The 24,921-nt window shown below is 43.3% G+C and overlaps 1 protein-coding gene and 1 long non-coding RNA gene across 2 annotated transcripts in view; one reads left to right on the plus strand and one right to left on the minus strand.

The window, feature by feature from the left end:
• The window catches only part of DNAH12 (dynein axonemal heavy chain 12), a 235,540-nt gene that overhangs the window by 122,545 nt on the left and 88,074 nt on the right, over positions 1–24,921 (plus strand). Inside the window, exons 40-44 of the mRNA XM_014577420.3 lie at positions 509–764; positions 17,241–17,540; positions 20,739–20,917; positions 22,770–22,962; positions 23,067–23,228. Coding sequence (XP_014432906.2) covers positions 509–764; positions 17,241–17,540; positions 20,739–20,917; positions 22,770–22,962; positions 23,067–23,228 — 1,090 coding nt within the window. The remainder of the gene's footprint in view (positions 1–508; positions 765–17,240; positions 17,541–20,738; positions 20,918–22,769; positions 22,963–23,066; positions 23,229–24,921) is intronic.
• LOC102456659 (uncharacterized) lies at positions 2,083–17,410 on the minus strand. Its single transcript, XR_332588.4, has 3 exons — positions 13,600–17,410; positions 12,915–13,029; positions 2,083–3,307 (listed from the first exon to the last, which is right to left on the minus strand). It is a non-coding gene; the product is annotated as an uncharacterized LOC102456659 (long non-coding RNA).

Below are 24,921 nucleotides of genomic sequence, written 5' to 3' on the forward strand. Positions count from 1 at the left end.
GGAAGAACGCCCTTCCTTCGACTTTCCTTACTCCTCATGAAATGAAGGTTACCATGAGTCAGAGTAAGAAGTTCTCCAGCTCGACATAATTTCGAAATAATGCCTTGCAGTGTAGATGCGCAATGTTTTATTTTGGAATAAAAGCTTCGGGTGGACAAACACTGCAAAAAATGTTTGTGAAGTTTTGCTCAAAATTTTAAATGAATTTGCCCAAGACATGCACATGATCCCTTTGCAAACTTAGTGTGTGAAATTAATTTTAATTTCACACGAAACTACTGGCTTCCTCAGTGCTTCAAAGCAAAACATGTATATGTGTTCATGACCCCATTTGAAGTTTCATAGAAGTCACCTCAAGGGTCCATCTGCATGGCTGTCTTTGTAGAATTCGGGTGTAAAGTATATCTAAAATACTCTGTACTATTACAGATATATCAGACTACTTGCATTACGACTGCCTTGTTGTATCTGTAATTAGCTAAATATCACATTGTAATTTGTTTTAAAGGTATGATTTAAAGGACACAAATAAAATTACACTGGTTGACATACAATTGCTAGCTGCTATGGGACCTCCAGGAGGTGGAAGAAATCCTGTTACATCTCGTTTTCTGCGACATTTCAACATTTGCACCATTAACTCCTTTAGTGATGAAACTATGGTCCGTATTTTCTCTACCATAGTAGCTTTTTACCTTAGAAATAACGAATTTGCTCCTGAATTCTTCACAATTGGAACCCAAATTGTCAATGGCACAATGGAGGTAAGAAGCAAATACCGTCCTGAAAGTTTCATTTTCCATTACTTGGTAAAGTACTACAGATTCCAGATTGATTTAATGGAAGATATTGGAGTTTGGGAAATCTATGTCCCTATTTCTGTTTTCAAAGTATGGACAATTCAGCAGGATTTATTTATATCAGGATTGGGTAAGATGTGGCCCACCCTGAATCCGGCCCACCAAGCCATTTGATCCAGCCTGTGGCCCACCCTGCCGATCCCCTGCCCCTCGGCCAATCCAAGATCTGGGGGTGGAGGAGTGTGCAAAGTCATTCACTCTTCAAAGTGACTAGTGGCTTCCTCCCCAGCCAGGGGTGCATGGCACTTAGAGGCAGCCACCAGCCATTTTGAACAGCAAATGACTTCACATACACCCCCCACCCCTAGGTCCTGATTAGCCTGGAGAGCGCGTGAAGTCCCCCCGCCCCTCTTCTGCGCCAAGGGCATATGGTGCCTAGAGGGAACCGCCTGAGACCTCATGCCTTCCGGGGTGGGAAGTGGAGCTGGCCTGTGACCATGAACCAAAGTTCATTAAAGTTCATTAAGAGCCCCCCCCCCCCCGCAAAATTATTGCCCGCTCCTGATTTATATGAAGTTAACTTATTTTTGTGGGTAGAGCATTATTTCTTCTTCGAGTGATGTCCCTGTGGGTGTTGGGCTCGTCCTGGCGCCGCAGATTGGAGTCTTCAATAGCAGTAGTCAGTTGGACCTCACATGCACGGTCAGCGCCTCGCGACATTTGAGTCCTTTCTCTCGTGCACAAGGTCTGGGTCCTGCCAGTTCCTTAGTTGCTGCCCTCAGATAGAGGCAGAACAAGCTCTTCTCCTCAACAGTTGATCACAAAATTAAGAATTCTGTTAGTTTCCTGTTTCCTATACAAGGTTCATAGTTTTTACCATAATAGTTAGTTATAGTTAATCATAAAAAAACCCCTAAAAAATGGTTTCCCCACTTTTCTGAGGTAGGTTTTAAAAAAAAAGATAAGGAAAGAAAGGACTGAAGTTACAGAGATGGAGGTGAACTCCCGATAGTTCCCCTCCTACTATGCTGGGTTCACCGGATTTTAAAAAATGTGACACATGTTGTGAGGCCATGCCAGCATTGGATAGCCATTCAGTATGTATCAGATGCCTGGGAAAGGCTCATGATAGGCTGAGATCTAGAGTGTGTGTGCAGGAGTGTTATGATGTGTGTGTGCAGGAGTGTTATGATGCTGCGGCCAAATGGAGTCTTGTCCCCAATTGGGTATTTGTTGTCCAGACTTCATTTTTAAATAAAATATTATGTCAAACACAAAAAGTTTCAGCATTGTCTTTATTTATGAGAAGGGTGAGGAACCTGTTTTGAGTCAGAGGTCACTGACCCACAGAAAAGTCAGTTGGGGCCACACAAGTGAGATGCAAAAAAATAACTCCTCCAAAAAACCCCAAGCCTCACTAATGTAGCCCCAACTGTGTTGGTGGGAGCAGCGGCCATGGTATTGAGGAAGGGTGCTAGTGGGTACTGGGGCAGGGGACAGGGTGCTGGAGCAGAGCCAGGGTGCCAGTGGGCACTGGAGCAGGGGACAGGGTGCCAGTGGGGGCTGGGGACAGGGAGTCTCCAATACGTGTCTCCTCTGGGGACTCCTAACCTCCACCCCCTGCAGAGAAGGGAAGCCCCAGCACACACCTCCTCCCAGGACTCCTTCCTGCCCGCCACCCTGTCCTCCCCACAGAGGAGGAAAGCCCCGGCATGCACCTCCTCCCAGGACTCCTCCTGCCTCCGCCCCCCCGCAGAGGAGGGAAGCTCTGGAGTGCACTTCCTCTGGGGATTCCTCCCCTCTCCACTACCACCCTCCACAAAGGAGGGAAGCCCCGGTGTACGCCTCCTCTGGGGGCTCCTAAACCCTCTCCCCCCCGCAGAGGAGGGAAGCCCCTGCATGTGACTCCTCATGGGACTCCTCCCCCTCCCCCTCTGAGGAAGGAAGCCCCATCATGGGCTTCCTCTGGGGACTCCTAACCCTCACCCCGCAGCAAGTCCCCAGCATGTCTCAGATCTGGGTTGTGGTACTGTGCCTGCTGTTTGGGGGAGGGAGAGCAACCAGCGCACTTCCTGAAACCCTGGAAGTGGCATGCAGCTGCTGGACTTCCTTCTACCCCACAGGAAGCCGGCACTACCTCCATTGTCGCTGAAGGTAGATAGTGGGGCTTCTTGGGGGTGGCAGGAAATGGGGGGCACCCAAACACCTCGCAATTGACTGGTTGAGCCCTCCCGATCAACCAGTCGATCCCGATCGACGGGTTGGTGACCATGACGTTAAGCAGACAATTTGCACCAAATCACAAACGGAAGACGTTCTCTGGCACATCTTCTGTCTCCGGGGTTTTCCACAAATAGATCTCTTTGCTTCCCAGAAAAACTCAAAATGTTGACAGTACTGTTCCAGAGCTGGGATTGGCAGAAATTCTCTGAAAGACGCCTTTCTTCTCAGTTGGGACAGGTCCACTACTTTACACCTTTCCGCCCACCATGCTCATTTCCAGAGTCCTAGAGAAAAGGGACAGAGCCAAAATAATTCTTGTAGAGCCATCATGGGCTCGCCAGCCGGGGTTTCTCTTTCTTTATCAAATGTCTTTTCTATTAGCTTTTCCCTTTCCAACCTCCCCAGCCTACTGACCCAGAACCACAGGACCCTTCTCCACTCACAGCATCACGTTCTCCGCTTGACAGCATGGCTCCTCACTGGTTCTCCAATGCTAAGAACCTCTGCTCCTCTCTGGTCAAACAAATCCTAATACACAGCAGGAGGAACACGACAAGAACAACCTACACGCATAAGTGGTGCAGATTTGTTTCTTAGTGCACTAACAAATGGGTAGATCCTTATATGGTACCTCTGTATGAAATCCTCGAATATATCCTGTCCTTTTGCCACTCTGGATTAGCTATATCATCTTTAAAAGTGCACTTGGTAGTTATTACTGCCTTCTGTCAACCTGTGGATGGCACGTCTATATTCTCACACTCTACTGCTAAGCACTTCCTCAAGGGGTTAACCAACCTCAACCCTCCCCACAGGCTTCCACCATCTCCACGGGACTTGAATCTAGTTCTGGACACCCTCACTAAACCACCTTTCAAGCTCTTCCAATGATTACAATAAAGGTTATTTTTCTATTGACAATTACTTCAGCCTGTAGGGTCAGCGCACTGGTGGCCCTGATGGCAGTACCACCATACACTGTTTTTGCCAAGCATAGTGTAATATTACAACCACACCCAGCTTTCATTCCTAAGGTTTTTTCTCAGTTTCATATTAACGAACCCATTGTTCTTTCGGTATTTTTCCTTAAGCCTCATACCTCCATTTAAGAGACACTACTGCACACCCTAGATCAGTGTTTCCCAAATGGTGCTCCGCGGAACCCTGGGGTTCCGCGAAGCGAACGTTAGGGTTCCGCGAGAACCCAAATCCTCCCCTCCCCCCGCCCATAAAGAGACAGAGGAGCCCGGCGCGCAAAGACGCTGGCTCCTTCCCCGCTCCCCGTTCAGACATCTCCCGCATCCCCCGCTGCCGCTCTGCTTTTACCACCGGACCTAGCAGCAGCAACATCTGCTTGTCACACTTCTGCCCGATCAACCCAAGATCCCTCTCCCACGTCCCCCGCTGCCGCTCTGCTTTTACCACCGGACCTAGCAGCAGCAACAGCTGCTTGTCCCGCTTCTGCCCGATCAACCCAAGATCCCTCTCCCGCGTCCTCCGCTGCCGCTCAGCTTTTACCACTGGAAAACTACGCTCTGGTAGTTAAGAATATTTCTCCCTCTCTTAAAAATGTGTTGGATGAAGCAGTACAGATTATTAATTATATAAAAACTCGACCATTACAATCAAGACTGTTCAAAATTATGTGTGAAGATATGGGTTGTCAGCACACAGCCCTGCTTCTACATACAGAAGTCAGGTGGCTATCACGAGGAAAGTGCTGGTTAGATTATTTGAATTGCGTCATGAGCTCTCCGCAAATCTGATGGATCACAAATTCCAACTGTCTGATCATTTAACAGACTTTTTGTGGTTATCTAGAGCTGCGTATCTTGCAGACATATTTACAAAACTAAATGAAGTAAATCTGTCGCTGCAAGGAAAGAATGTAAATATTTTTAATGCGAAAGACAAAATTTTGTCATTGTCACGGAAGCTACAGTTTTGGATCTCATCTGTAGGAGGAAATGATTTGGATTGTTTACCAACTCTGAATGATTTCCTTGAAGAAAATGGATACAAACTTGATGAAGATATTCGCAGCGACATTACAGATCATCTCCGCGATTTATACACGAACATCATTAAGTATTTTCCCAACATCAATGACAACAATAACTGGATTCGAAATCCATTAAGTTTAACAGAAAAGCCAGTCAGTTTTTCTACACAAGATTATGAAAACCTAATTGAAATCGCTTCAGATGGCCAATTAATACACAAATTTAAAGAAGTTTCTCTGATTACATTTTGGAGTGACTTATGTCAAAGTCAAGAATATTCATCTTTATCAAGATGCGCAGTTCATCAGCTGTTACCCTTTGCCAGTACATACTTGTGCGAAACTGGGTTCTCGAACTATGCAGCAATGAAAACGAAATACAGAAATCGACTGAATGCTGCGCCAGATATGCGAATCCAACTTTCTAGTATTAAACCAAATTTGCCAAGAAAAGAAGAAAAACCACTCTTCACATTGAAAACTATGAATATAATTAATATTATTTGATAGTTTTATTTTTTGTACATATTTAATATGATTTTTGTTGAATATAAATGAATGGTGTTATATTCAATATGTTGAATATGTTGAAAGGGTTCCGTGGTCCAAAAACATTGGGAAACCCTGACCTAGATGTTCACAGAACACTAGCCTTTTACATGCAGAGGACTCAGGAATTTAGGAAGTCCCAGTGCCTTCTGATATCGCTCGCGGATCACTCGAAAACACTCACTATCCTTTCAGTGCATCTCAAACCTCATAGTTGCTTGCATTGAGAGATGTTACGCTATCTGCAACAAACCACTTCCGACAGCACGTAGGGCCCATTCCACCACAGCCATATCCACATCCATAGCATTCCCGAAGGGAGTGCCTCTTTTGGACATTTGCTGCTCAGCCACGTGGTCTTCTAATGCCACCTTTATGAAGCATTATGCCATACTACACCATTGGACCACAGATTCAGCGGTAGCCTCTGCAGTGCTTTCCACAGCCATTAGATCATGACTCCAAGACCCACCATCCAAGGGCTGTCAACCGCTGCTACAAAGTCACCTACAGTGAAGCACCCACGGGGACAATACTCGAAGAAGAAATTACTCACCGTGTGCAGTAATGATGGTTCTTTGAGATGTGTCCCTTCCATGGGTGCTCCACTACCTGCCCTCCTCCTGGCCTCGGAGCCTCTCTCTGTCGGTAATTGACTTGTTTTAGATACTCGGGCGGATGAGAGGAACTGGTCGCGAGACACTAATCACACATGCATGGTCGGGCTGACTACTGCTATGGAAGACTCCAGTCTGCAGCGCCGGGATGAGCACAGCACCTATAATTGGGGCAGATGAGAGTTTTGCAGGGCCTATCGAAGCACGAGGCCTGGGGCAGCATAATTTTGCGCATGTGCCATGGCCACAGCCGATAGGTTGTAGCGCGTGCACGGGGCCTATTGAAGTGCGAGGCTTGGGGCAGCCGCCCCACTCGCCCTGCCCTATATCTGCTGCTGCCTACAGTGGAGTACCCACAGGGACACACATCTCGAAGAACCATCATTACTGCACAAGGTGAGTAACTTAGTCTTTCCTGGAAACTTTTGTGTCTGTGTAGATCCCTCTGTCGGTACACATGCACTCTGTGTGTGCAAGATTGGAGTCTTTTCATTAGCAGAGTCCTTTAGGATTGCATCTCCACCTTGTGCCTGCTTGTGCTCCTGTACCAGGACGTAAGGGCAGAGAGGCCACAGGCGTCCCTCAGTTTCCCCTTATTGTCTGTGGAGGAATGATGGACTCTAGCAATATCTGGTCTGATTCTCTTTAGCACTGGCTGATTCTTCTACTTAGTCTCCTTTACTATATAATTATCTTGCTTTTCTAGTAGGAAATTGTATCAGACCACCTCATTAGTTAAATTTGGAACTTCAAACAAAAAGAGAGCGAGACTCCCTGCTGATACACTGAGGCTAAATGCTATCTGCTCCTGCATCGTAGTGGTCTCCAAACCTTTGAGTTTTTCACCTTGCCCATCATGTGATGGTCTAGTAGTACCTTTCTGCTTGAGTAAAAGACACATACCAGACCAACGCAAAGTATTCTGCTTTTTTCCCCTCAAATGCATACAAGTCATGGCATGCTTATCTTAAGCTCCATTTGCTGGAATAAACAATGGCGGCCTCTCCAGACACTGAAAAATGAGTTTCAAGCCTCATCAGACACACAGGAAATCAATATCCATAAGTGTTCCCAACAGTAAGCATAAAATCATAGAACTGGAAGCAGTCTTAAGCAGTCATCAACTCCAGTCCCCTGCACTCAGGGCAGGACCAAACACCATCTAGACCAGTGGTCTCCAACCTTTTTACACCCAAGATCACTTTTTAAATCTCAGAACAGGCGAAGATCTACCGCCCCGCCCCTTCCTTGAAGCCCCGCCCTCTCTATTCTCCTCCTGTCCATCACTTGCTATCCCCAGCCCTTACTTACACACTCTGATAAACAGTTTATTTTTAAATTATGCGATACATACAATTAAAATCACGTGTTTATAGTTATGAAATAAATGGCCTGTTTTTTATTCATGCTATTTAAATCTAAAATGAAGCATTTATAATTATACATTTTGTGGGAATAGAGTACTGTGGCTGGGGGCAGGGGAGAGGGAACAGAGTGCTGGGAGGGCAGAGGACAGGGTTCTGCAGCAGGGGACAGAGTGCAAGTGGGGACAGAATTCGGGGAGTGGGGACGGGAGTGGGGACAGAGTTTGGGGAGTGGGGACGTGAATGGGGACAGCATTCTGTAGTTGGGGACGGGAGTGGGGACAGTTCTGTAGCTGGGGACAGAGTTCGGGCAGTGGGGACAGGAATGGGGACAGCATTCTGTAGTTGGGGACAGGGGAGTGGGATGCCAGTGGAGGCAGAGAATCCCCAGCATCTCCCCCCTCCCCAGCATTCCCCCCTCGGAAACCAGCATGTGCCTGCCCCAAGGACCGACCCCCCCACCCGCGTAGGGAAGCCCCGCGCACGCGCCTGCCCCGAGCACCAACCCCCCCCACCCGCGTAGGGAAGCCCCGCGCACGCGCCTGGCCCGAGGACCGACCCCCCCACCCGCGCAGGGAAGCCCTGTGCGCGTGAGCGCCTGCCCCGGGGCCAACTACCCCCTCCATGCAGTGAAGCCCCGCGCGCACTCTCCTGCCCAAGGGGCCGAGCCCCCCACCTGCGCAGGGATGCCCCGTGCACGCCTGCCCCGGGGCCAATCCCCCCCATGCAGGAAAGCCTTGCGCACGCCTGCCCAGGGGGCCGACCCCCCCACCCACGCAGGGAAGCCCCGCGGGCGCTTGTCCTGGCGCCAACCCCCTCCCCGCGCCGGGAAGCCCTGGGGCCAAACCCCTGCGCGCTGGAAGCCGACACTACCTCCGTCTTCTCTCGAGGTAAGTAGTGGGGCTTCTGGGGGGTGGGAGGGAAATGGGGGCGGGGCTGACAGGATGCCTCATGAGCGTCTGGTCGAGGCCTCGAGATTGACCAGTAGCTTGCGAGCGACCGGTTGGTGACCACGGATCTAGACCATCCTTGAAAGGTTTTTTTCTAACGTGCTCTTAAACCTCTCCAATGATGGAGATTCCACAACCTCTCTAGGCAATTTAGTCCAGTCCTAAACTACTCTGACAGGAAATTGTTTCTAATGTCCAACCTAAACCTCCCTTGCTGCAATTTAAACCCATTGCTTCTTGTCCTGTCACCAGAGGATAAAGAGAATATTTTTCTCCATTCTCCTTGTAACAATCATTTAGATACTTGAAAGCTGTTATGTTCCCTCTGTCTCCTCTTTTCCAGAATAAAAGAACCCAATTTTTTCAATCTTGTTTCATAGGTCATATTTTCTAGACTTTTAATATTTTTTGTTGCTGTTCTCTGGACCTCCCCAATTTGTCTAAATGTTTGCTGAAACGTGGTGCTCAAAACTGGACACAATATTCTATCTGAGGCCTAATCATCGCAGAGTAGACTGGAAGAATTACTTCTTGTGTCTTGCTTACAACAGTTCTGTTAACACTTCCCAGAATTATGTTTGCTTTTTTTTGTAACAGTGTCACACTGTTGATTCATATTTAGCAAGTGGTCCACTATGAGCCCTAGTTCCCATTCTGCATTACTCTTTCCTACGTAGTCATTTCCCATTTTGTATGTGTGCTGTTTCTTCCTAAGTGGAGTACTTTGTATTTGTTCTTATTGAATTTTATCCTGTTTACCTCAGACCTTTTCTCCAATTTGTCCAAATAATTTTGAATTATGATCCTATCCTCCAAAAGCACTTGGAACCCCTTTCATCTTAATATCATTTGTAAACTTTATAAGTGTACTAGCTATGCCATTATTTAAATCATTGATAAAGTCATTGAACATAACTGGTCCCAAAATCTCCCTGAGGAACTACACTCGTTATGCCCTTTCAGAATGACTCTGAACAGTTGTCCAACCAGTTATGCACCCATCTTGTAATAATTCCATCTAGGTTGGATTTACCTAGCTTATTTATGAGAAGGTCATGCAAGACTATCAAATACTTTATTAAAGTCTAGATATACCACATCCAGCTTTGCCTTGGGGCTGGCCCAGTGTAGGGGAGCATGCAGGCCACTAGCTGGCTTTTCCCCAGAACCAGCCCAAGGCAGCGGAGGACACACAGGCCACCTGCTGGCTTCTCCCCAGGACAAACCCTAAGGGCGGTGCACATGACACTGTAGTCAGCTTCTTCCTGAAGGCAACCCAAGGTGGCAGGGGCCATGCTGCCAGCCAGTGGCTGCTCTCCAGTTTTGGGGCTCTTGCTCCCCCACCCCAGGGCATTTCATGAGTATAACTATCTCCACTGTCACACCCTTCCCTTTCGATGCAAGACAATTGCATTTCATGCAACCCATTTTCCTAGCACAACAAAACCCTGCCCTTGTTTTAAATTATGATAAGAGAAAACTGCATACCAAATTTGGTGGTCCTACCTCTTACCATTTAGGACAGGAGTGGACAATAATTTTTCATGGGGGAGCCTCTCCAAGAATTTGGAAAGTGGTCGAGGGTGGGGTCTAGGAGGGAGTTTAGGTGCAGAAGGGATCTTGGAGTAAGGACAGGAGTTTGAGTAAAGGAGGCAGTTGTGACCAGGGGCACTGGACTGAGTGCAGGGGACTGGATTGTGACCTAGGGCAGGGAATTGGGTTACAGGAAAGGGTACAGGGATTTGGATTGTGATCAAGGACAGGAGGGGACTGTGATCTGGGGCAGGGGATTGGGATACCAGATCTGAGAGGGGATATGGGTGCAGGAAGGAGGCAGAGGATTTGGGTATGTAAAGTAGAGGACAGGAATGAGGGGCAGAGGTTTGGAGAAGGGAGGGACTGGGGTGCCAGAGGCAGGGTCTGACCAGGAGAGTTACCAGCCAGCAACCTGTTCCTGAATCAGCTTCCCTGCCAGCCAGTGTTCCCTCTAAGCTGCACAGCTTCACAGGTGATTCATCAGCCCTGCCCAGTCAGTCAGCTCTGTACTTAGCCATGAGTCTCTGACTAGGCGGGGCTGATGAATCACCTGTGAAGCTGTACTGCCAGGCAGTTTAGAGGGAACACTGCTGCCTGCCCTGCCCTGCCCTGCCCCTGTTCAGGCTGCAGCCATGTGCTCTAGAGCCCCTTGTGCTTCGTGGCTGCCTGTTATTGAAACAGAAATTAGCCAATGGGAATGTGCTGTGGGCGGGAGCAACTCGTAAAGCTTTCCCCCCTCCCCTCCGGACTCACAGTTTTTAAAGAAAAACTGCCCTGCAGGCACACTTCTGAGCAGCGTGTGGGTGGGGTGGGGTGAGGCAAGCAGGGAGCCTGCCTGCAGCTTCCCGGAGTGTCTGTGGCTGGATCCAGTGGTGTGGTGGGCCAGATACAGCCTGTAGGCTGTATTTTGCTTCTGCCTGTTTTAGGAGGAGCTCTTGTACAAAAAGACTCATAGATGGAAGGATGGATGCCACAGACTGACAGAGAGTTTGTTAGACTGACAAACTCTCTAAAATATATAGTAGATTATCTTCTAGATGCTTGCAAATGGATTCCTTAATTATTTGTTCCATTATTGTTTCTGGTACAGAAATTAAGTGGACTGGTCTGTAATTCCCTGAGTTGTTCTTATTTTCTTTTTTATAGATTGGCCCTGTATTCCATGACTTTTAGAGGATAATAGCTAATGACTCACATATCTCCTCAGTCAGCTCCTTGAGTATTCTAGGATGCATTTCATCAGGATCTGGGGCAAGGAATTGGGTTGCCAGACCTGGGAGGGGATATGGGTGCAGGAGGGGGACAAAGGTTTTGGGTATCCAAATAGGGGACAGGAGTGAGGGGTAGAGGATTGGAGAAGGGAGGGGCTTCTAATATGTCTAAATATTTTTTAACTTATTATTTCCCTATTTTAACTTTGGAACCTACCCCATTTTCACTGGCATTCACTATGTTAAGTGTCCAATCACCACCAACCTTCATTAAGCACCTGTGCCATTTCCACATTTTCTGTCATTGTTGTTTCCTCTTTTTAGAGTAATAGGTTTACCCTGTTATTGGTCTTCCTCTTGCTTCTAATGCACCTGCTCATCACTCCTCTGTCACAAAGCTGTCAAGTTACAGATATATTGTCATCAGTCTAGGCAACAGTGCTAGAACCAGGGGGCCAACTGGAGGATAATGCCCACATTTTTAAACATGGGCATAGTTTGGGGGGAAATACCAGCCCCTGCTGTTGCTGTTCTGTTCCTGCCCAAGTCTCGCAGTTTGGATGGGGGCAATGTAGCCTCTTGGCTGCCAACTATGCCTGTGTTATAAAAAGTGGAACTTATGGCCCTGTAGCCCCTTGGCTCCAGTGCCGGTACCCCCTTACACTTCTACAACAGTTTTGGCATCCTTGCCCAGGATAACCTGGCAGTTCTTCACCTGGCAGCTCTTTGGAATCAGCAACAATCAAGCAGATATCTTAAGCAAACAATTCATCACAAGCAGAGTTCTTTTAGCAGGGGTCCATCACAGAACTATATTTGACCAATGGAAAATTTCCACGATAGACATGTTTACCACCAAGGACATCAAATGTCCAAACTTTCGCTCAAGAGGGGGCATAAGCCAAGGATCATTACCTGAGGCCTGCCTTCTCTCGTGGAATTGATACTTTTCCACCAATTCCATGAATTTCCATGTAATAGCCAAGATTAGACAGTTCAGAACTGCATTTATCTTTGGTCACTTAGCTTCTGACTGGTCATGGTAGTTTAAGCTGACATATCTGTTACAGATGACTGTTCAACCTTCTATTCCACTCCCAAACTGTACAAACATGGTGTTTCAGAATCATGGTTAGATGATTGCCCAGACCAAAAATCACTGCATCTGATGGTTTGGATGTTAGATGGCTGAAACGAGTGTTCCCTCTAAGCTGCATGGTAGCACAACTTCACAGGTGATTATTCAGCCCCACCCAGTCAGTTCTGTGCAAGAAGCCCTGAGCCTCTAACTGGGTGGGGCAGATAAATCTCTCCAAGTGCAAACTCCAGCCAGGTCAAAGAATGGAATTTATTGGGGCTTACCTCAATTGCATGGAGGTTATAGCTTTTCTACCACAACAAAGATTCCAGACTATACAGGAGCTTGTATCACTGGCTCAAATCAGTCCACAAGTCCCTGCAAGGACTTGTCTCCAGCTACTAGGACATATGGCAGCAGCCACTTCATTAGTGCCAGATTGCACATGAGATCTATGCTGCAGTGGCTAAGGACTGTATGCAAACCATGCTACAACAGCATCAACAAATTAGTATCAATACCAAACAGGACCAAACATTCCCCGGACTGGTGGACAAACCTAAGAAATGTATGTATTGGAGTACCTTATCACAAATGACCCCTGTCCATGACATCATGATGGTTGCCTCTCTTCTGAGCTGGGGAGCACCCTCAGGTTCTCTCAGGATCCAAAGATGTTGGTCTCCACAGGAGTACAACCTGCACATAAAAATACTAGAACTCAAGGTAGTATTTTATGTATGCCAGCATTTCCTACACCTCATACACAACAGTACGGTTCAGATCTTCACAGACAAACAAGCAACCATATATTACATCAACAGGCAGGGTAAAGTCAGATCCTACCACCTGTGCGGGGAGGCTGTCCGTCTTTGGACATGGTGCATTGCATACGACATCCACCTACAAGCTGCTTCTCTACTGGGCAAGGACAAACTCACTGTGGATCACTTCAGCAGGAATTTCAACTCCAATCACAAATGGGAAATGGACCTGCAAAATGCTCCATCAACTGTTCAACTGCTGGGGTTTTCTGCTAGTGGACTTGTTTGCAACCAATGCCAACAAGAAGTGTCCACAATATTGTTCACGTGCAGGCATTGGCATGCACTCCTCAGGGACGCGTTCACAGTAACCTGGAATGCATGACTCCTCTACACTTTCCCTCCAATTCTACTCCTCCATCAGGTAGTCAACAAAATAAAGTTGGACTCAACCACGGTGATCCTCATTTCTCCAGGTTGGCCCAGGCAGACGTGGTATACTTACCTGCTTCAGGAGAAGGCCATGGTGGTTTCTGTTGCTTCCCCATCTCCTGACACAAGAGGGAGGCCAAGTCTGTCACCCAGGCCTACAAATACTTCACCTCCAGGTATGTTTCTCAATGGCTCACCTCAGAAGAAACAACATTCACTGATCAAGTCAAACACATTTTATTAAACAGTTGCAAATTAACAACCAGAATGTCTTACCTTTACAAGTGGAGAAGATTCTCACTTTGGTCTGAACAAAAATGCTCTTTAAAGGTTCACCTTGCAACTAAAACAGCCTTTCATCTGCCCATTGACAACAAATCTGTCTTCATTTACCCAATGACCAAGAGCTTCCTCGAAGGCATGCAGAACATGTACCCACCTATCAGGCCCCCTGTTCCAGCTTGGGACCTTGATTTAGTGCTTTAGGCTCCCACCCGTAAACCATTTGAACCCATGGTAACATGTTCCACCTTTCTATGAAGATAGTCTTATTAGCAGTCATCACATTGGTCAGGAGACCGGCATACTGATGATGGATCCTCCCTTCATGGTTTTCCATAAAGACTAAGTCATTCTCTGTCTTCACCAAAGTTTCTCCCAAGGTCTCCACTGATTTCATTGTAATGAACCCATAATCTTACCTGTCTTCTTTCCGAAGCTTAACACTGATAATAAGGAGGCTGCATGGCACACACTCGATGTCTTCAAGGCAATTGCCTTTTATTTGGACCAGACCAAGCAAATCCTTAAGTCAACTAGACTGTTTGTCTCTATCACAAAAAGATCCTTGGGCACACCAATTTCTACTCAGAGACTATCCATGTGGATAGTGAACTGCATCAGACTGGCCTGCTCCATCTTTGGCCGAGAGCCTCCATTACAACAACATATACACTCTACAAAGACCATGGTGGCTTCTGCAGTTTACCTGCATAACATACCTCTCATGGACATTTGTACATCAGCAATGTGGTCTTCTGTTCATGTTTTCTAGACACTATGCTCTTGATACTTACCTGTCCCATGGTACTCAGTTTGCACATACTGTTCTAGCTGCTGTGCGATGATACTAATTAGCTGAAGCACCCACCTCTTATCATGGGTACTGCTCCATAATTACCTAAGGTGGAGCACCCACAAGGACACACCTCAAAGAAGAAAAAAAGGTTACTCACCTTGTGCAGTAATGTAGGTTCTTCGAGATGGTTGTCCCTGTGGGTGCTCCACCACTCGCCCTTTCCCCCCTCCCCTGCCTCAGGCACAGTTGTTTTCTTTCTGGGGAAGAGAAGGAACTGAAGAGGAGATTGGATGCACATGCTGTCGTGGCTGATCCCCACTCTGGCACTCCAAGTGCAGAAGGTGAGGGCCCGCAAAGACTTTAAATACCTTGCCTCTTCAGTCTCTTCTTATAACCCCCCTAACCCTCCCAGAGTCATAAATACACTGGCTCTGAGAAATAAACAAAAAAAGCTGACACCACCAAGTGAAACAAACCCCTTTCTTGAAGCCAGAAGTAAAACACCTGGACTTCCTTCCCCAGGGGTACCCCAACGTCCTCTGCCACAAGAGAGCTTGAAAAAATAAAAGAGAAAAACAAGCTGCAGTCTCTGGTAGCTGACTTCTCAGTCTGAGGCATGTAGACACACACAGTCAGATAAACTTCCTGTACCTTCCAGGACACAAGAATCAAATAATCACTTTTAAAAAGTGTTTTTTATTACAAAACAAAAGATAAAATTGATAAAGCATACTTGGTTGGTAGCTGTTACAGCGCAACTAAGGAAAACAACTTAAAACACAGAGAAAATCACTGGGAACAGTGCTTAGATGGTACATGGGGAGGCGAGGCATAGATTCACACACAGCAGTTCAAACCAAACCACAAAATAAAGAAAAATACCCTGATCATGACTAGATTAACTTTTTTCCCTTTTATTTACTCACGAGCTTCTCTTTGTTCAATCCACTTCCATGCCCTGAATTTCTTGGAGGCATGTAGCAGTCCTGCCTGGGTTTAAATCATTCTGTATCTCTCAGGTCCTTCTTTAACTTTCCCACACAAAGAAAGCAAGCAAGATATCTATATCCAATTCAAATTTTAACCCTCTATCTCAATTGGTTCTCCTGGCCCCATGGCCAACATGCTTGCTGACTACCTGAGTTTAACCCTTAGTCACCAGGTGCTGGCCAGCACTCCTCCTATCCATCACACATGCGCAGTAGTAGTACAGCACATGCCATCTGCTCCACGTGCACAGCCTACTGGAATGCACTGCTACCAAAAATCTCTGACTGGGTGTTCAGTGGCACCCAGACACTTAAGGTGGAGCACCCACAGGGACAACCATTTTGAAGAACCTTCATTATGGCACAAGGTGAGTAGCCCTCGCTTCTCAAAGGCTCACTTAGCCACAGGCTAAAAGTCTATTCCTGCATAGGACCCTAATATTGTCCTCCTAAAGCTCTTGGATCCTCTCTTTTGAGTTTCTTCCAGAATGCTAATTGCATTTTCTCACCCTCTACTGCAAGAAGAATCCCCAGTTGAAGCCAACAGCTTTAGATTTTGAACTGTGGATAGTAGCATAAAACCTTCTTATTTTGGAGTCTGATGTGTTATGACATACGATTAGAGAACAAGAGTGAACTTTTTTCTTTTTCGTTTCTTTTCTCTTTTTCTTTCTTTATTTTAAAAAGATTTTCTTTATTTTAAAATGATGTATTCTCTTTTGATAGACCAGTATAACAAGATAATTTGTTTATTCATTTTTTCGAACAATAATTTGCTTGGGCTCCAACAGTGCATATGTAGGGATGGACAAAAATCCCATTTGGGCCAAAAAGGGGTAATTTCCTGTTCTGGAAACAGAGTGAGTACCCTGCCACACAACACCTATCAGAACAGAAAAATCAGAGACAGCGAGCACTGGAGTTGGATTCCCTTGACAGAGTTTGTAGCAGGTGAACTAAGGAACCCTGTACTAAGAACCTAGGAGCAGGTCTGGGGAGAAGGTTTGGACTAAATTTTATTATTTTATTGTTTCTTTGCCTGTTAATAGGGTTATTTTTTAACTCTACAACAAGGCACATGGACTGTATCTTAGAGCAAGTGGGAAAGATGCTTGCTGACAGTGTTCATTATGCTATATGAAATATTCTTAACAAAGGTCTCCATTTCATCACACAAAATGAGCTAAAGACAAATGAAACACTCTACACAACAATGGAGTATATACCATATATTATCAGTTGCTTGGGTATTTTTATGATCTTCGGGCTATTTAGTCATGCTAACAAATTGATTCACATAGCTGAAAATCTGTACAACTACCATGTCCATAATTCAGTCCTTCATGAGAGGAAGATTAAAACTCCACCCTGGAAGTCAGAGATTTAGGTTGTATTCCTGCTTCAGCATCAGGCTTCCTATGTGTAAGTCACTTATTCTAGCAGTGCCTCACTTTTGGATTAGTTATACTTTTAGGATGTGGATTGATAATACTTTTACCATACACTGATGATGTGAAGTTTGTTTAATATTTTTGAATTTTTTTCACAGAACAAAATATTATATAGAAAAATATGTTTTGCAAAAAAAAAAAAAAGCCATGTAATTGGTGCATATGTTTTTGTTCATTGCTTTTTTTCATATTTTAGGTATATAAGAAAGCCATGAAAAATCTTCTGCCTACACCAGCCAAATCACATTACACATTCAACCTGCGTGACTTTTCACGTGTTGTCCAAGGCTGCTTACTCATTAAAAAAGATTCAGTTGAAAGCAAGCATACGATGATTCGTCTGTTTGTGCATGAAGTGTTTCGAGTATTTTATGACCGCCTTGTGGATGACACGGATAGATCCTGGTTGTTCAAAGTAATGAAAGACATAGTGAAAGACCATTTCAAAGAAGCATTTGATTCTGTTTTTGCACATCTGAGGCAAGGGAATGCACCTGTAAGTAATCACAGTTGCCATTACAAAACAATTTATTTTTATTATTTTCAGTCAAAATGTCTGAATTTCAGTAGTGGATGTTTTATCTCATCTGTTTTGGTGCTCATTGTGTTGGAGCATGTTAACCTCCCACCCCAAAAATACCTACAACAAAGATTTTTCTCTTCTTTCCTTCTGGCAAGAGGTAGGCTTATGGTTTGTACTTTTTATTATCTACGTTACTATAAAAATAGGTTTTTTTTACTTTCAGGCATTCATGGTATTGAGTTATTTACTTTTCTGTATTGTGCTAGGAAAATATGTTGAAAACTAGAATTATATAATGCCCCTTGGGGGTGTGGGAGGAGGATACATTTTAGGAAATTAATTATTTTTCATCTTTTTGTGCATTTAAAGAAAATGTGATGGCTTTTGAAAATTTCTAGACTAGTTTGAATGACCTGACTTGTATGTCACTTTTAGATGCTTGTTTTGGTGGTGACTGATACACCTTTACTTTATAGGACTTTGTATACTTTATATGCCACATGTCTTGTACACTGAGATTAATTCATAATCATGTCTCTGTAGCTGATTTATTGATGGTATAAATATATGGAATTCTGTCCCTGTCTTTTCTCAAATCTGAATCAGTGGTCTTCCTTATTTAGGTTTAATGCTGATAGGCAGACCAATTTCCAGGTCATTTCTTTCTTGGCAGAGGTTACTCTTATAACTGATTGAACCTCTTTAGTTTTCATTCTCCTTCAACTAAGACAAACACTCCTGATCCTTATGATGCACATATTCCTCATATGTGTTCATTTTTTTAATTGTATCCTTTGGTATATATGGTTGTGACTATTTTCTTCCACTATTTGATCTGAGGAAGTGGGTCTGGCCCACGAAAGCTCATCATCTAATAAACCATCTTGTTAGTCTTTAAAGTGCTACATTGTCCTGCATTTTGCTTCATATTCCTCAAGGCTCTGTTGCACAAATTGTGACATGGTCTCTTGTTCTGCCCACAGAGTGACTGGGGTTGTCCTGAGTTCCAATCATACCTCCCTTGATAGAGCATATGGTACCACAGACTACTTCCTTGTGGCACAGGCAGGAACTCTTGCTCCAGGCTTCTTTTTAAGCAGATAAGCTCCTCTTGTGCCTCTTAGAACTGTATAATCAAAGGCAAAATTCAGTCAGTGGTCTCCACTGATTCCTATTTGAAAAGGCTCAGTAGCTTAATAGCTACTTTGGTAAGATATGCAGGGGATCTGTCTGGTTTCTGTCATAAAGAACTATTTCTTATTTTTCAAAAAAGGACAGCTGTCCTAAATATAGTCTCAGGATTCAGCACCATGCTTGGCTCACTACTTCATATTTACCTCCTCAGTTTTGTCCATATTCAAAGTCCCTTAAAGGGCATTTTGGATTTGACATGTTTTAAATATTATTAGAGCTTTACAGTTTTGTTCACTTAGGACATGGTCCTTTAGGCAAATTCTTTATTTGAGACATTTAGGGGTCTAAAATTAAAATAAAAAGTCTAGGTAACACAGACTCTAGGATGAATCAAGTTATATGATAAATCATTATCATCAGTCTGGTGTGTCTCTTCTCCCAGCTTTAGCACAGATTACAATGTGAAAGCCATTGGTACTTTTCCTTGGTGTGTCTCTCTTAGCCCATGATTTTTAAGACCAAAACCAAAAAAAACCTACCTCAAAACCCCAATCTGGAAGTAATTTACCAATGTTTATGACGAGAAGAAACCCATCTGTATCTTGGTCCATCTTCCTGAAAGAGTGATACAGATTGTACCTCCCTAAACCGGGAGACTCTGGTCTGGCAACATCCATGGTTTGGTAAGGAACATGGATGTCTCTGGACTAGAGAACTCCAGGGCTGGGAGCACAGTGGCAGCAGGCTGGCATATGGCAGCTCCAACCAGGGTTGAGAGCCCGTGTCAGCCTTGACTAGTGTCTGGCAGACGGTAGCAGGGGACCTCCCCTGGTCTGGCAAATTCCCTTCTTTGGGACTGGTCCCTAGGTTGCCAGACCATGGAGGTCCAACCTGTATCTGCAAGAGGAAACTCACTGATGAAGATTTTTGAATGGACTTCTGGAAACCTAATCTACTAAATGGAAAAAGCTTCTGTGTTTAGACTTAGTCTGTGAATTACTTATTGTCTAATAAAGAAAGAAGGTGGGCAAGGTAATATCTTTTCTTGCACTGAATTCTGTTGGCGAAAGAGACAAGCTTTCAAGCTACAGAGTTCTTCTTTAGGCCTGGGGAAGGTACTCAGAGTATCATAGCTAAATATAAGGTGGAATAGGTTGTTTAGCATAGGTAGTAAACGCACATTCTAAGGGACCATTCCAGATGACCATTCGTTTTCTGTTGTGATCACATTCTAGTATTTTGGATTTTTTTTATATAATTTGATTTTCCCACCTTCTTTTGCCTTTTAATTGATAAGAAGATAAAGAACTAATATTATGGCTCAAGTTCTTACTTCCTAATATGGGGAGGAAGGTTGCTATCTGTATCTCTGTGTTATATCTTGGGAAAACTTGATTATGTTGGTGCATGAGACTGAATTAGTTATGTTCCAAGAATGAATAAAAAACATTTACTAGAGATGGACATAACCTGTAACTAAACAATGATAAAAGATCCCAATAGAAAAAAGTTTATCCTATAAATAAAAGAAAAATACCAAAATTGTTACTTATATCAAAGAGTTTGTCTACGTGGATCAGTAATGTAGACTAGGAGGTGTGATCTGTAAAGTGAAGTAATATATTGCTCATTTATTAGTCCATGTAGGCCTTGCTGGTGAGCACTAAAGTTTCCCTAGTGCACTTCAGTATATTGCTGCATGAAACAGTACTATATGAAAGTGCACTAGAGAACCTTATAAAGAGAATATACACCATAATACCACACAACACACTTTGAGAAAGTCCTGAACATCCCTTTTTTCTACATAAAACTCAAATATTACTAAAAATACCCACCCCCCCATTAAATTAATAATCAACCCCAAAATAGAAGCCCTACCAATTAGGTAATCTAGTCAGTTACCTAAGGTTAAATATTTCAGAGCCCCTTTTCTATTTTATTGTATATTTAACCAGTTTTCATTTTATTTTTTAAATGTTCTGAATTAGGTAAATAACAATTGATTTTGACTTTGTTATTGATTCTATGCTATAGGTAACTGAAGAAGACATGAGAAGTCTGGTATTTGGAGATTATATGAACCCTGACCTTGAAGGAGATGAAAGACTTTATATTGAAATTCCAAGTGTTCAACAGTTCAGTGATGTTGTGGAGCAATGTTTGGAAGAGTATAACCAAACCCACAAAACAAGAATGAACCTTGTAGTTTTCAGGTGCACATACTTGACATTATTAACAAGTTGGTAAAAATACTCAATTTAGAGAATTTCACTTTTTACCTGTCTCTTACCCTTCACATGTCTTTGCCCAACTGTCACTGATTATATTACCTCTTGGCAGATGCTGAGGGCAATTCAGATGATTTTACTGGGATGCAAATGCACTGTACTTCACACCAGAAATTCTGTTTCTGATAGACAAAGTGTGGTAGTTTAACCACATTTGCTATGTTTTTTTCAGTTGACTTTATTGCTCCTTTTTTGGTGGGGAAAGGGAGTAGGTGGTGAGTAGTGATCTTTTCCATTCATGTCTCTGCTTATTTCTTCAGTTAACTGGTGTTCAAAGTAACATTTTTTCCCTCAGAGACCCTTCTCAGGAACACTCCTGTTAGCAATTTAGAAGTGCTGCACCAAATCCAGATGGTGCTCAAGCTGTGAATTGGCTCTCTAATCATCTATTAGGGGAGAGATCTACCATTTTTCTTGTGGCCTCTGGACTCTCATTTCACCAAGAAAAGAGATTCTGAGTCTGAGGGGGAGCACAGCCATGCCCCACTAATCACAGCTGCAGTTTTTCCAGTGAGCTTCTAGGTTGGGCAGAACAAGCCATCATCTCCTAGTGACCAAGCAGAAAAATATCCTCAACTGGCTATCCAGGGTAATTAGAATTTGTTTTCTTTGAGATGATCAGATGTATTTGAAGCCAGTTTAAATGGTATGTCTCTTCATCATCTTAAAATGAGCTTTACACTGCCTTAGGAAGGAGTTCTTATCTCTCTTTTAGTCAAGTTTCAAAGGCAGACTCACTTTTGATGGCCTTTCTTTTCATCTCCTTCTGACACACTTTTCAGTGATGAGGGTGGGAATCTCCAGGTGCCATCTGTTAAAGAAATTGCTGGACTCTGTGTTTCCCAAAATAAGTGACAAAGTACATTTTATAGGAGGAAAACTTTGACCAGTCCCATACTCTTTCCTATGTGTTCTTCCCTGTTCTTTTCATACTATTGATATTTCCCAACGGGTAGGACTAATGGAGTTATTGTCCTTTAGAATTTGGAAAATTCTTTATTTCTTTATTTCTTCTTTTAGATTGACATCTTCATCAGTCCAGGCCCACTAATTCCTAAAGCTTTTATTTCATGATCGGGTGATATTTACATAGTTCTGTACATAGTTATAACAGTTATGAAAGATTAATTTTTCACTACATATACAGCTTTGGAGATGCTCTTCCAGGAAGGAAGTTGGGCTACATGACATTCTGTACTAATTCCCCAGGGCTGTGTCTACATTGGCATCCCTTTCCGGAAAAGGGATGCTAATGAGACACTTCAGAATTGCAAATCCGCGGGGATTTAAATATTCCCCCGCGGCATTTGCATTTACATGGTTGCCGCTTTTTTCCAGCGCAGGGTTTTTGCCGGAGAAAAGCGCCAGTGTAGATGCGATTTTCCGGAAAATAAGCCCTTTTCTGGGATCTCCTTATTCCTTCAAGTAGGAATAAGGGATCTCCTTATTCCTTCAAGTAGGAATAAGGGATCTCCCGGAAAAGGGCTTATTTTCCGGAAAATCGCATCTACACTGGCGCTTTTCTCCGGCAAAAACCCCGCGCCGGAAAAAAGCGGCAGCCATGTAAATGCAAATGCTGCGGGGGATATTTAAATCCCCCGTGGATTTGCAATTCCGAAGTGTCTCATTAGCGTCCCTTTTTCGGAAAGGGATGCCAATGTAGACACAGCCCAGGTGTATTGACAGAAAATAAAAGTATTAGCTTAGAAAAATATAATAAATTTATAAATTTACATTGTCGTTTGCTGTCATTATGTTTAATCTATTTCATTGCCAGGTATGTGTTGGAACATTTGTCTCGGATAAGTCGTGTTCTGAAGCAGTCAGGTGGCAATGCCTTACTGGTTGGAATGGGAGGGAGCGGACGTCAGTCCTTGACCCGTCTGGCTACAGCCATGGCAAAAATGTGTATTTTTCAGCCTGAGATCTCTAAGAGCTATGGTATGAACGAGTGGAGAGAAGATCTGAAGGTGAATATTAACATGCATGTCTTCTGGTTTTAATTTTCAAGAAGAAAGTTTTAGAGTATATCACACTTTGAATCAAGTTAAAGTTATTTTTTTGAACCTTCTAGAATCTTCTGAAGAGTGCAGGGATGAAGGGATTGAAAACTGTGTTTATAATCACAGACACACAGATTAAAGAAGAAGCTTTCTTGGAAGATATTGACAGTGTACTCAATACTGGGGAAGTACCCAATCTTTTTGCAGCAGATGAAAAACAAGAAATTATGGAGGTATCCTTATAAAATTCCTATATTACTCTTAAAATGTGATATCCTCTACTAAATTTAAAAGGGGAACCAGTTAACTTGACAACACAATTTTAAAGTAAAACTACAGGATTTTTGCATCAAGAATTTAACCAGATATACTTTAGTTAAATTGTCTGTTTACGCATGAATATATCATTTAATGACCTTTACTGTATCTTGTGTAATCATATTGTTACAAGATCTTATAAATTGCTTTAACCTATTCAGTCAGCCTCTATTAGTAGAAGCTTCTTGTATGGGCATTAGGGCATAGTTAGATGTCCTGTAATTAGGCACTTACTATTAGGGCTGGCTTTGAGGACATGTCCCATTTAACCTACTTATAGCTCAGAAGCACAAGAAGCCAAGTTGGTACATCTCTGAGGAAAGAAGAATAACAATTGGCAAAGCAAATGCAGCCTTCGGTAAACTTAGAAACATTTGTAATCTTAATACCGTATCCTTACATACAAAACTAAGCGTCAACCCAGTCATCGTTGCAGCCATAGCAACCTATGGCAGTGAAACCTGGCAACTTAAGAGAACAGATGCCCAGAAGTTAGATGCATTTCATCATAAGTGCTTGTGAAGAATATTAGGAGTAAGCTATGAGGAAAGAAAAATGAATGATGATGTTAGAAAATGGCTAAATCAAGGTTTTAAAATAATGTATAAGAGAAGACATCAATGGTTAGGGTATGTGTTACGAATTGATCGTAACTGGTTACTGATTATGGCTCTAAGTTGGAACTCAGAAAATCCATCAAGAAAGAGGGGTAGACCTACGATGACTTGGAAGTGCACAATTACCAACGATGTAGAAAAAATTAATTTGCAATGAAAGGACTTATGTTACATGGTAGCTGATAAGCAAGGGTAGAGATTGAGGGTAGCCCAATGTGCTGAAAAGCACAGAATGGACTAAGGTGTAAAGTAATCCCTTTTAAACAGAGGGTTGTTTTGTTTATGAAATACCATGATGAAAGCACAATTCCCTTTTTCACTGCACCCTTGAAGCTCACATGGAAATCAGTGATAAGTGCATTAGCGTATTGAAAACCAGAAATGGGCAGTAAGTGTATGTGGTCAATTATATCTTACCATAACACTCATTTTGGATGCTTAGCACTTCCAAAAATTGGGGCTTAGGTTTCATAATTTGGATATTCAAAATGATTATAGTATTTTGAACATGTAGGTCTAATCTTTACACATATCTGTGTCATGTCAGCTAATGAAGCATTGTGGTGTTACATTTCCAAAGTTTGTAGAAGTTGGTGCACGCTATGTGCACAAATGTTTTTATTTAATTAGTTATGTTTACTTGATACAGTTTCTTTAATTTTTCTTTCTTTGTGAATAAATAAATATACTGAAAGCAGCATTCCATATATTTTGCAAATAAGTTAGATTATATGATGATTTTAATTGATTGGATTTTAAGGCATTATCTTTTCAACCAAGTATTTATTAAAGATGGCTGTCTTGGGATAGTTCTGTTTCAATATTATAATTCTTTAATTTCAAATAAAATTTTCTGTATAGCATTTAAATGTGGTAATTACTCTCCAGTATGTTCATTGAGATATGGTCCATCAAAATAATTCTACCACCAATCTATCTTGCAATTTTATAGATAAAAAAAAAAGAATTGCTAGGTTATGTAAAATAATCC

The sequence above is a fragment of the Pelodiscus sinensis genome, chromosome 11 (genome assembly GCF_049634645.1).
Source record: "Pelodiscus sinensis isolate JC-2024 chromosome 11, ASM4963464v1, whole genome shotgun sequence".
Classification (NCBI taxonomy): Eukaryota; Metazoa; Chordata; order Testudines; family Trionychidae; genus Pelodiscus; species Pelodiscus sinensis.